Genomic DNA, 12,594 nt, shown 5'->3' on the forward strand with positions numbered 1-12,594 from the left:
TGCGTTGGATTGGGTGTAGGTGCCTCCTCGTAAGAGCGGGGCTGCGTGTGTCTGAGCTGGGAGCGTGTGGACCTGCTGCTGAGCAGCCACAGGGTGCTGAGGTGCATGTGGAGGTGTGGGGTAGACTAGTGTCCAGGACAGTGTCCATGTGACTGGGGCCTTGCTGTGCTGTGTCACCATGCAGTGTGCCCTGTTAGGCATCCCTGTGTGCTGGGCATGTGCATGTGTGAGGTGTCCCCATGAGTGGGCAGTGTCCCCATGAATGGGCGGCCATGGCCCTGCGTCTGGGCAGAGCTGTTGTGAGGGGCAAAGCAAGGCCTGTCCTTACATCCATGGGACAGGCATGCCTCCTGAGGGGACACAGAGTGACCCCGTGGACGGCACACTGGGGGGCAAGGACAGGCTGGACAGAGGTGGGAACTGAGTGCTGGTTTTCGTCAGGGGNGTCTGGGCAGAGCTGTTGTGAGGGGCAAAGCAAGGCCTGTCCTTACATCCATGGGACAGGCGTGCCTCCTGAGGGGACACAGAGTGACCCCGTGGACGGCGCACTGGGGGGCAAGGACAGGCTGGACAGAGGTGGGAACTGAGTGCTGGTTTTCGTCAGGGGCTCCTAGGGGTTTCTCGCTGCCCGGCCCAGAGCTGCTGGGGGCTGCAGGGAGGGCCCGAGAGAGAGGCAGCCTCTGAATAGCCCCCTTCAGAGGACGACCCTCGGCACACACTGGATCTGCCCCACGTGGGACCCGCTCTCCCTCCCTCATGAAGACCACTCAGGCGGCAGCCTCGGAAAGAACCATGACAGTCTCGCAGGGTCCCAGGGCAGCGCTGGGTGCTTTATTTCCTTGCTGGGACGCCTGGAAGTATGTACAGGGGGAGTGGGTGGGTGGGTGTTGAGAGTCCTCGCAGGACCCTGAGAGCCTGCGGGGGAGCGAGGGGCTTTCCGGGTGCAGCGCTCATTTACCCGGATTGTGGGGGACGAGCTTCTGCACATAGTGGTTGTGCAGGGCCTCGTGCATGACAGAGCATGTGAAGCCAGCCCCACTCAGCCACGAGCTCTTGCCCACTGTGAGCTTGCTGTAGAGGAAGTAGGTGCCGTCGCTGTCCAGCACGGATGGGGTGGTCTTGTAGTTGTTCTCTGGCTTTCCCTCACTCTCCCACTGGACGAGGATTTCATTGGGGTAGAAGTTTTTGACCAGGCAGGTCAAGCTGACAGTGCTCTGGGTCATCTCCTCCCGGGGTGGGGCCATGACGTACACCTGTGGACTCCGGGCCTGCCCTGTGGGGACAGAGGTCAGCACAGATGGTCACTCCCGTGGTGGGGGGATGGCCAAGCCAGTGTCTGTTGGTGTGGCTGTGACAGTCCCATGAGCCCCGCCTGCCCCTCCAACCCCACCTGCCCCACCGCTCCCACCTTTGGCTTTGGAGATGGTTCTCTCGATGGGCGCTTGGAGGGCATCATTCTGGACCTTGCACTTGAATTCCTTGCCCTTCAGCCAGTCCTGGTGCCGGATGGGCAGGACGCTGACCACGCGTAACGTGCTGTTAAACTGCTCCTCCCTGGAAGTCTGGGCCGTGTGCACCTGCTCACCATCCACGAACCAGCTGATCTCGACGTTGGGATAGTCCTGGCTCACGTCCACCACCACGCATGTGACCTCAGGGGTGAGGGAGATCATGAGGGTGTCCTTGGGTTTTGGGGGGAAGATGAAGACCGAAGGTCCTTCCAGGTTTTCAAGACCTGGTGTGGAGAGACCGAGGCAGCGGGGTCAGCACCTGGTGGAGCCTGTCCTCCTTCTCAGATGCTGCCCTCAGTCTCCCATCCCCCCTTGGGATGACGGGGAGTCCTGGGCTGACTTACATTCACACTCAGGACATGTGGTGCTGGAGCCGGATTTTGAGTCACTGGGCTCTGCAGAGAGAGAAAATTGGGGCTTATTGAATTCTGTCAGCACTGCATTCTCTGGAGTGAGCCACGGCCCGGCCCCTTAGGGGCTTATTGAATTCTGGAAGGAGAGTAGAGTCCAGCTGAGGGAGGGAGAGTTTGGCCCTTGGGTGGTCTTAAGGTGGGGCCAGGCTCGTTTCAGAGCTGGCTCTCAGCAGGTCTGAGCCCAGTGCCCACCTCTGTCCACACAGGTAAGCACACAGAGAGACATCCATCTTGTGCCACCCTGTGCCTGGTGGAAACACGAAGAGGACCCTCTCCCTTAGCTGGAGAGATGGAGACAGAGACCTCCAGGTGGGGAAACAGACAGGAGCGTCCCTCACTGTCCTGGGCTGGGGTCACTGATCTCGGCTGGGTATGTCCAGACAGGAGGGCTGACCAGGAGCCTACCTTCCACTGGATGTCCCTTCCTGTGAGGTGTCCTCTCACTAATCTTCTTATCCACCTTGGTGCTGCTGGCAGGGTGGGCTACGTTGCATGTGAGGCTCTGGCTGGGCCAGCTGCTGGCGGGCACGGTCACCATGCTGCTGAGGGAGTAGAGCCCCAAGGACTGCCGGGCAGGCGGGAAGGTGCGCACACCGCTGGACAGGGCGCCTTGGTTCCAGGACACGGTCACCAGTTCAGGGAAATAGTCCTTCACCAGGCAGCCCAGAGTCACTGTGGAGCCAGATGTGTCTGTGCAGCTGGGCATCAGGGGGAAGACGGAGGGGGCTGTGCTACTGGCTGCAAGAGAGGAGGCCCCATGTGACCATGACATCAGACACAGGGGACCAGGCCCCAGAGGCCCCTCTGTTCTTGGCTCTCCCAGGGCCTGGTCCCTCTGCAGGGATCCAGTGCTGGACTCCTGGGTGTCAGGTGCCTACCTGGCTGGACCCACCTGCCTCCTCTTGGCCCCCTCCCTACCCCAGGAGGCTCCAGGACAGGCCACGTCCCCAATGTGCTTCAGGACGTCTGCAGGCCAGCTGCTCAGCTGTGGCTCTCTGCTGCCCAGGGCCTGGTGTCCTGCAGCCTCAGGCACTGGGCTCCTCAGCCCAGTCAGCACATGATTCTGCCTGGAGCCAGCACAGTCCTGGGCCTCCAGGCCCTTCCCCGGCTCTGCTCACCCGTGCCACCCTGGCTAGATGGTGGCCCCAGCTCTTGGCAAGCTTCTGGTTGATGCCCCAGTCCCTGACCCTGTCTCCCCAGGCTGGCCCTGCCCAGCCTGAGCTGGCCCCTGCCTGGTGGGGTGGGCCTTGGCCACCCTTGGTCCCTTCTCTGCTCCCTGCCCCTCTGCCCAGAGCTAGGTCACGGCTGCTCTCTGCCTCTGGGTCTTGAGTCTTTTGGAGGTGGCTCTGCAGGCAAGGAGCCCAGGCCCTGTCTCTAGTCAGGTCAGCACCACCCATCTCTGGACCCAGCACCACCGTCCCTGCCCTGAATCAGCCCACGCTCCTCAGACTCCCCACCGACCCCTGTACCTCTGCTCTTTGTTGGTCTCACCCACCCCATGCCAGCCCAGGATCCTACATCTGTGCTATGGCCCCGAACTCCTGGCCTCAGTCCCTCCTGGGGTCTTCCTTGAATCCTTTCCTGTGGTTCACCCAGAGCCCCTCCCTCCAGCAGCCCTGCCCTCCATCCTTCCTGCTCCTGGGTGGGCTGTGGCCTGTCCTGTCCTTCCTGGCCTCCCTATCCAGCTCCTGCTTGATCTGGAAACTTCTTCCTGGTGGGACCCTGATGAGCTCGGTTCAGGCCCCCCGCCCTCCCCTGCCCCATGAGCACAGGTAGAAGCCTTGCTCCGGCCCTGACCCTCCCCAGTCCTGCATGGAGCCAGCACCCCCAGGTCCATGGGAGGTCCCTTTCCTCTCTCTGGTGCTGGCCCAGTGACCCGAGGACCTCGGTGTGGTTCGGGGTGCAGCTCCTGTCCTTGAGGAAGCTAAGCCTGCACGTGCTGGACCTGTCCCCTCTGACCTTTGTCCCCATTTCTCATATTTATGGCCCAGACTGACCTCTGCCTCTCCCCTTATCTATATCTCAGACTAGGAAAGCCCCTGCTCAGTGCTTAATAGGCCCCTCCTGGCCTTAGGCACCTGTTCTATGCAACCACACCTGTCTGTGCAGGTGACCTCAGCCCCGAGCCCGTTCCCTATCCATCCCAGCACCTTGGAGCCGCTCACTGGGCTCAGCTCACACTGTCCTCTGTGCACATGGAGGCTCACTTGAGCGCTCCTCAGACCTCAGCTGTCCCTGCAGCCTGCACCTGGTCAGTTCACACCAGAGCCCAGGGTTCCCTGCAGCTCAGCACTCTGTCCCCTGAGCTTTTGGGCTGCTCCTGCCCCTCCTGCATCTGTTTACCTGTGACTCCTCTGCTCCTGTGACCTGAGCTCCTGGAGCTCCCTGTGCCCTTCCTGTCCAAGCTTACCTGTGGCTGTCCTACCCCTGTCCCCTGAGCTCCTGGTGCTCTCCCTGGCCACACTCTCCCCTTGCTCACCTGTGGGTGGTCTGCCCATGTCCCCTGAGCTCCTGGAGCTCCCCCCGCTCATTCTGTAGTTACTCAAAGGAGGTTGTGCTGTGTCCATCTCCTGAGCTCACAGGGCTCCCTCTGCCCATCTGCACCTGCACCTGAGGTTATTCTGTCCTTGTTTTAGGCTCCTGGAGCCTACCCTGCCCATCCTGTCCTCACTCCCCTGTGGCTGCCTTACCCCTGTCCCCTGAGCCTCTGGTGCTCTCCCTGGCCACCCTCTCCTCCTGCTCACCTGTGGGTGCTCTGCGCATGTCCCCTGAGCTCCTGGAGCTCCCCCAGCTCATTCTGTAGTTACTCACGGGAGGCTGTGCTGTGTCCATCTCCTGAGCTCACGGGGCTCCCTCTGCCCATCTGCACCTGCACCTGAGGTTATTCTGTCCTTGTTTTAGGCTCCTGGAGCCTACCCTGCCCATCCTGTCCTCACTCCCCTGTGGCTGCTCTGCTCCTGTCACCTGAGCTCCTGGAGCTCCCTGTGCCCTTCCTGTCCAAGCTTACCTGTGGTTGCCCTACCCCTATCCCCTGAGCCTCTGATGCTCTCCCTGGCCACCCCCTCCTCCTGCTCACCTGTGGATGCTCTGCCCATGTCCCCTGAGCTCCCAGGGCTCACTTGCATGTACTGCTGCAGCTCACCTGAGGCTGCCCTGTCCCCTGAGCTCCTGGAGCTCCCCCCGCCCATTCTGCAGTTACTCACGGGAGGCTGTGCTGTGTCCATCTCCTGAGCTCACGGGGCTCCCTCTGCCCATCTGCACCTGCACCTGAGATTATTCTGTCCTTGTTTCTAGGCTCCTGGAGCCTACCCTGCCCATCCTGTCCTCACTCCCCTGTGGCTGCTCTGCTCCTGTCACCTGAGCTCCTGGAGCTCTCTGTGCCCTTCCTGTCCAAGCTTACCTGTGGTTGCCCTACCCCTATCCCCTGAGCCTCTGATGCTCTCCCTGGCCACCCCCTCATCCTGCTCACCTGTGGGTGCTCTGCCCATGTCCCCTGAGCTCCCAGGGCTCACTTGCATGTACTGCTGCAGCTCACCTGAGGCTGCCCTGTCCCCTGAGCTCCTGGAGCTCCCCCCGCCCATTCTGCAGTTACTCACGGGAGGCTGTGCTGTGTCCATCTCCTGAGCTCACGGGGCTCCCTCTGCCCATCTGCACCTGCACCTGAGGTTATTCTGTCCTTGTTTTAGGCTCCTGGAGCCTACCCTGCCCATCCTGTCCTCACTCCCCTGTGGCTACTCTGCTCCTGTCACCTGAGCTCCTGGAGCTCCCTGTGCCCTTCCTGTCCAAGCTTACCTGTGGTTGCCCTACCCCTATCCCCTGAGCCTCTGATGCTCTCCCTGGCCACCCCCTCCTCCTGCTCACCTGTGGATGCTCTGCCCATGTCCCCTGAGCTCCCAGGGCTCACTTGCATGTACTGCTGCAGCTCACCTGAGGCTGCCCTGTCCCCTGAGCTCCTGGAGCTCCCCCCGCCCATTCTGCAGTTACTCACGGGAGGCTGTGCTGTGTCCATCTCCTGAGCTCACGGGGCTCCCTCTGCCCATCTGCACCTGCACCTGAGATTATTCTGTCCTTGTTTCTAGGCTCCTGGAGCCTACCCTGCCCATCCTGTCCTCACTCCCCTGTGGCTACTCTGCTCCTGTCACCTGAGCTCCTGGAGCTCCCTGTGCCCTTCCTGTCCAAGCTTACCTGTGGTTGCCCTACCCCTATCCCCTGAGCCTCTGATGCTCTCCCTGGCCACCCCCTCCTCCTGCTCACCTGTGGGTGCTCTGCCCATGTCCCCTGAGCTCCCAGGGCTCACTTGCATGTACTGCTGCAGCTCACCTGAGGCTGCCCTGTCCCCTAAGCTCCTGGAGCTCCCCCCGCCCATTCTGTAGTTACTCACAGGAGGCTGTGCTGTGTCCATCTCCTGAGCTCACGGGGCTCCCTCTGCCCATCTGCACCTGCACCTGAGGTTATTCTGTCCTTGTTTTAGGCTCCTGGAGCCTACCCTGCCCATCCTGTCCTCACTCCCCTGTGGCTGCTCTGCCCCTGTCTCCTGAGCTCCTGGGCTACTTCGGCCTATCCTGCACCTGCTCACTTGTGGCTGTTCTGCCTCTGTCCCTTAAGCTCCTGGTGCTCCCCCTGCTTGACCTACCCCTGATCACCTGTAGCCCCTCTGCCCCTTTCCCCTGATCTCCTAGAGCTTCCCCTGCCTGTCATGCCTTCTGATCACCTCTGGCTGTTCTGTCTCTGACTCTTGAGCTCCTGGAGCTCCCCTTCCCCGTCCAACACCTGCTCACCTGAGGCTACTCTTTCCCTGTCCCATAGGCTCCTGGAGTCTACCCTGCCCATCCTCCCCTGCCTCCCTCTGGCTGCTCTGTCCGTATCCCCTGAGTTTCTGGAGCTCCTCCTGCACATCCTGTCCATGCTCACCTGTGGCTGCTCTGCTCCTGTCCACTGGCCTCCTGGGGCTCACCCTGCCCGTCTTGCCCCTGCTTACTTTTGGCTGCTCTGTCCCTGTCCCCTGAGCTCCTAGGGCTCCCCTGCCCATCCAGCCCCTGATGACCTGTGGCCTATTGTGTTGGTTAGGTCTGGAAGTGCCCATAGCTGCCACCATGCTCTGGCCTCTGCTCTTAGCATGACCCCACTCACTGAGGTTGGGCCGTGTAGGAGGCTCCTCTGCAACCCGGGTCTCAGGAGGCCTCCACGTTCTTCCTGCTCCGGTTATGCTGCATGAATGCAGACATGTCTTTGTAGGAGTTTGCAGCTTGTGACCCTTGATGTGAGAATGTCTCCCCAACCCCAGTACTAATAATGATATTGAAACCGGGTGCATGATCACTTCTTGAAGTTCCCTTTTCTTTTCATGGTTTCTGTGTCAGCATGTGCGTGGGGGGTGTTCAGTATGACTGAGGCCACCTCATTTGGTTGTGTGGGGGTGTGGCTGGTGGGTCCTGGGACCTAGGACAGAGAGCAGGATGCCCAGCCACCATGAATTGCTCTTCACTCTGCCTCCCAGGGTCCCTGGGCTGGCCAGAGATTGGCAGCGACTGTGCCTGCTCCACCCTGACGCCTCCTCCAGGGCTCAGGCCTCTAGGTAGCTGGGACTCTCACCTGAGCCCTCTGGAGGCTGCAGAGAGAACAGGGGCCCAAGGCCAGCAGGTCCCAGAGCTAGCACAGAGAGGGGACCCTGGGCAGGTACTGTCCCTGGGGCTGGCAGTCCTGATGGAACCAGATGGGCTGATGTTATTGGGGCCGGGGGCCCCAGCTCTGTTCCTGGGGGTGGAGGGGACGTGAGACAGGAGGGTGAACGTGCTGAAGGAGTTCTGATACCAAAATTCGTGTAAGTTTCCTGTGGACTTCTGTAACAAAGCACCGACTGGGTCGCTTGTACGACGGAAGTTTGTTCTCTCCCAGGTCTGGAGGCCACAAGTGGAGATGGAGGGGTTGGTGTGGTTGGCTCCTTCTGCATCAGCAGGGAGAGTCTGTGCCTGGTCTTTGCTGGTCCCTGAACTGCAGAAGCCACACCTGATCTCTGTCTCATCTTCCCACGGTGGCCTCCCTTCTCATATGTCTGTGTCTAAATTTCTCTTTTTCATAAAGACAGCAGGCATGTGAATTAGGGCTTCCCCACTCCCACAAGACCTCAGGCTCACTTAACTAATTCCATCTGCAATGACCTTATTCCAAAGAAGTTCACATTCTGAGGTATAGGAAGGTGAGAACTTCACCATATGAATTTGTACAGGACACAATTCGACCATCACAATACCCATCCCTGGCGTATCTCCAGTGGTGCTGAGGAGGGAGACCTGGCAGGGCTGACATCCCAGACCCTCAGGGAGGAGCAACGAAGTCCCAGAGAACCTTGAGAGCTTGCTGGGGGGATCAGGACGACTCTGCTCAAGTGGGCGGTTCTGGGCTGGGCCATGATGCTGTCTATGACATGGATTTTCCTGCTGAGAAAATCCAAGGAAAAAGATGTAAATGGGGGGGGGGGGAGGGCCACCAAGTGTTTAGGAGAACAGAGAGGCAGGTTCTGCCACAAGGGCACCAGTGGAGAGGGGGACTGGGCCATGCCGTAGCAGAGGACTCGTACAGGCTGAATGAATAAAGGGGGCACCTGGCCCCATCTAGGCAGTGACTATTGGTGACGTGGGTGGGGAGTTCCTGGTGTAGGCAGGCGGGCCCAGAGGAAAGACCCCACTGGAGTGCTGTGCAGCAGGGACATGGGGGGCCCAGCAGGGACCCTGCATCACTCAGCTGCACTCAACACCCAGCTGCCCAGGAACACGAGCCTGAGCACCAGGCATAGTGTGGATCCAGGGCTCTGGGACCTCTCACCACATGGCCTGGTGTCCATGACTGACAGCTCTATAAGCTGCAGGGTGACCATGAGCGATTCTCACTCACGGGGCCAGAGGAGCCATCACTTGGGCACAGGCCCCTCAGCCCAGCCCCACTTGCCTGGACCCCCGCCTCCTTCTCCCCTCCACACAGACACCCTCCCCCTGGCCTCTCCCCTCACTTTCTGGTCCCTCTGCTCCTGTCCCCAGTGGCCCTCAGGAGCCACCAGCCTCAGACCCCCGCTGAGTCTGTCTTGCAGAGACCCGAGCTCTGGAGGTGTTTGTGCTCATCTCAGCGTGAGGATCCCTGAAGGAAAACAGCCCCGTCTTCCTGGCCTGCTTGGTGACCGGGTACAACCCAGAGCCGGTGGAGGTCACCTGGCAGTCGGGGGCGCAGAACCAGATCCAAACAACCTTCCCTGCCAAGAAGGCAGAGCGCGGCTACACCTGAGCAGCCAGCTCCCCTTCCTGCCTCCCAGTGGGACCACGGCCCCCACAAATGCAGGGTCCGTCACAATGCCAGCAGCCAGACCTTGGAGAGGACCTTCCAGTGGCCAAGCAGGTGTCCCAAGACCACTGAGAAGAGCCTCCAGGACCCCCCATCTTCCATGCAGGGGCTGACCCCAAGGCTACAAGCAGGGGCTGTAACAATGGTCCGTAACAAGAATCCGCTCGCCATAGAGGACAGACCCTCCCCCTCTTGGACTCTCCCTTTGAGGATGAGGACCTCCCCTCTTCCCCTCCCCTCTGACCCCTTCATCGGGGCCCCCCCTCTGTCACCACTCTCAGCTCCCCTATGTGTACAACATTTATGTCTGTGTCCTTAAGACCCTTTCCCAATGTTCATGGGGCCAGCTGGCTCAGCAAAGGCAGTGGCTGTGATGAGCCCCCACATCGTACCCCCTCCTCCATGCCACGGTCCCTTCCTTCTGCAGTGTGACTGTCCCATTTGGTACCTCACTGTCCATGCAGCAGCCCTGGGGACCTCAGTCCACTCTGCTGTCTCACCTTCCTCTGCCCACTGCTCCTTTGATTTCAGAATCTAGGGGTGCTCAGAGCCCCCAGTGCCCATTGAACCACCCCAATCAGAGCGATCCACTGAGGCACCACAACCACCAGGAACACAGGTGAAAAGCCCAATCCCAGCCCTTCCTTCCACCACCCTCTGGACCCTCCCTCATGCTGCTTCCTACAGGCAGCCCTCCAGGATTCCTCATCTGCGTCTCCAAGTCACACCCTCCAGACAGAAAGGGTCACTGAACTGACTTCTCATCACCTCCTACCGCGAGCAAGTAACTGTTTCGGCTCCAGCAGATGATCCTGCTCACCCAGGAGTCTTGTCCACTGGTGGAGGGGCCCTCGCCTGGGCAGTGACATGGAGGACAACCAAGTGCCACTTCCCAGACCACGGCCTCTGCCTCCCAGCACCCCTAGCTCTCAGCATCGGGGGCGTTCCCTCCAGTTTCAGACATCTGGGCCCCTGCTCCCAGGCCTGGCAGTTGTCCAGTTGCAGATGACCCATCATGGGGCATGTCTCAGATGTGTTGACCTCGGGAGCTGAGCCTCAGATCAGGCCTGCACTGCTCACCTGGGGGACCCTACTGACCCAGACACCACAGTGGTCATGGCGTGGCTCAGTCAACCACGGCCTTCAGGTCAGACGCAGCCCAGGGCCTGCTTCATGTGGCCCAGAAATATCTTTACAGTCTTAGAGGAATGGAGGATGGTGAGAAGGGGGAGGAAGAAGAGGATGAGTTTAGTGCAATCTCTATCAAAAGTCCAATCAATAACAGTTTCCACAGAAATAGGAAAAGCAACCCGAAATGTGTGTGGAACCACAAAAGACCCCGAGCAGCCAAAGCAATCTTGAGCAAAATCAGCATAGAAGGAGGGGTCACAGTACCTGACTCCAAACGTGTTATAAAGCATTTGTGATCAAAACAGGACAGAAAGAGAACAGAGACCCACGGAGCAGAAGAGAGCCCAGAGGGAAACACACACATTCACAGCCAATTGATTTTCAACAATGCTGCCAAGAACACACAACAGGAGAAGCACAGTCTGTTCCATAAATGGTGATGGAAACTGGACATTCCATGCAGAAGAATGAATTAGACCCTTACCTCACACCATACACAAAACCAACAGGAGACGGATTGAAGAGTTGATGTAAGACCTGAAACTATGTATCTACTGTACAAAAACATACAGGGGAAGCTGTGGCTAGTGAGTGGTCTGACCCCGAGTTGGCACCCACCCTACCTGGGCAGGGTGGGCCCACCCCCCAACACATATGTGTCCACTTGTATCTGGAGGACCCAAGTGACTTCCTCTAGGTCCTAAGAGAGGGCAAGTATGTGGCCACCTTAACAACACAGTCCTCTTTGGTAAGAGCCGGCTCCACCCTCACCAAGAGCAGAGAGAGAGCCCAGCATGGCTGGACCTGCAGGGTGGGCCAGGCCGGGCTGACCCCTTGTCACCTCACTCCAGTGTTCACAGTGCTGCGCCCCAACGTGGCCGTGTTCATCCCGCCCTGCGATTCCTCCTCCGGACCCAGCCAGCGCAAGACCAGGCTCATCTGCCAGGCCACGGGTTTCAGCCCCAAACAGATCACAGTGTCCTGGCTGCGCGATGGAAAGCCAGTGGAGTCCGGCTTCACCACCAGCCAGGCGGAGGCTGAGGACAAAGGCTCTGGGCCCACGACCTTCAAGATCACCAGCACACTGATCGTCACCGAGAGTGACTGGCTCAGCCAGAGCACGTTCACCTGCCGCGTGGATCACAGAGGCGGGACTGTCCTGAAGAACGTGTCCTCCACGTGCAGTGGTGGTGAGTGGCCTGTCCTGGGTGCAGCACCCACCCCTCCATGGCCAGGGCCACCTCATGGGCGTCCACTAGGGTCTGGCAGAAGCCGCCCCACACCTGGCCATCTGCTCCTAGAGCTTTGGCTTCCCAGGGTGGCCATGGGCAGGGACGGGACAGGCCAATTGTCCCCCTGACCACACCAGAAGGACCCTGGGGCTCAGCAGAGTCCACAGCTCTCTTCAGGAAAGAAAGACCCTTCACCGGAGTTCAGGTCTGACCAGTCGCTGAAGCCGCCTCTCTCTCCTCCCCAGGTCTGTCTCCAGACCTCCGCGTCTTCACCATCACCCCCTCCTTCGCCAGCATCTTCCTCAGCAAGTCGGCCAAGCTGGGCTGCCTGGTCACAGACCTGAGCACCTCTGACAGCCTGAACATCTCCTGGACACATCAGAATGGCGAGGCTCTGGAGACACACACCAGCATCTCGGAGAGACACCCCAACAGCACCTTCAGTGCCATGGGCGAGGCCAGCATCTGCGCTGCGAGGATGACTGGAAGCCAGGGGAGAAGTTCACCTGCACCGTGACCCACACGGACCTGCCCGCACCCCTGAAGAAGACCGTCTCCAAGTCCACGGGTAGGTCCAGCTCCCGGCACTGCCCTCTTCCCGCTGCTCCCAGGTCCCCTCTCCAGACCCCTGGGGGAGGGCCGGGCCGGGCATGTGGCGAGAATGTTGTCCAGGAACAACGGGGGACAGTCCACCCCACCCCACTGGCCTCGGGCCCCTCGTGGCCCCAGATGGGCTCACCCCCGTCTCTCTGCTCACAGAGGTGACCCTGCACAAGCCAGCCATCTACGTGCTGCCACCAGCCCGGGAACAGCTGAACCTGCTGGAGGCGGCCACTGTCACCTGCCTGGTGACGGGCTTCTCTCCCTCGGACGTGTTTGTGCAGTGGGTGAAGAACGGGCAGCCCTTGACCCCAGACAACTACGTGACCAGCCCCCCAATGCCCGAGCCCCAGGCTCCAGGCCGTTACCATGTCC

At 60.2% G+C, this 12,594-nt stretch overlaps 1 protein-coding gene and 1 gene segment (V, D, J or C); one reads left to right on the forward strand and one right to left on the reverse strand.

Moving 5' to 3' along the window:
• LOC103603866 overlaps positions 1-4,687 on the reverse strand; it is a 6,864-nt gene extending 2,177 nt beyond the window's left edge. The window contains 4 exon segments of the C gene segment in view: positions 959-1,273; positions 1,409-1,717; positions 2,330-2,941; positions 4,669-4,687. Of these exon segments, the coding sequence occupies positions 959-1,273; positions 1,409-1,717; positions 2,330-2,941; positions 4,669-4,687 (1,255 nt within the window).
• A 3,944-nt stretch (positions 4,688-8,631) lies between these two features.
• The window catches only part of LOC103603867 (Ig mu heavy chain disease protein-like), a gene marked incomplete at its 3' end in the record, with an annotated part of 8,889 nt that continues 4,926 nt past the window's right edge, over positions 8,632-12,594 (forward strand). Inside the window, 6 exon segments of the mRNA XM_008588450.1 lie at positions 8,632-8,716; positions 9,009-9,188; positions 11,239-11,577; positions 11,865-12,091; positions 12,094-12,187; positions 12,379-12,579. Coding sequence (XP_008586672.1) covers positions 8,632-8,716; positions 9,009-9,188; positions 11,239-11,577; positions 11,865-12,091; positions 12,094-12,187; positions 12,379-12,579 — 1,126 coding nt within the window.

The sequence above is a fragment of the Galeopterus variegatus genome, unplaced genomic scaffold (assembly GCF_000696425.1).
Source record: "Galeopterus variegatus unplaced genomic scaffold, G_variegatus-3.0.2 Scaffold4832, whole genome shotgun sequence".
In the NCBI taxonomy this organism is placed as follows: domain Eukaryota; kingdom Metazoa; phylum Chordata; class Mammalia; order Dermoptera; family Cynocephalidae; genus Galeopterus; species Galeopterus variegatus.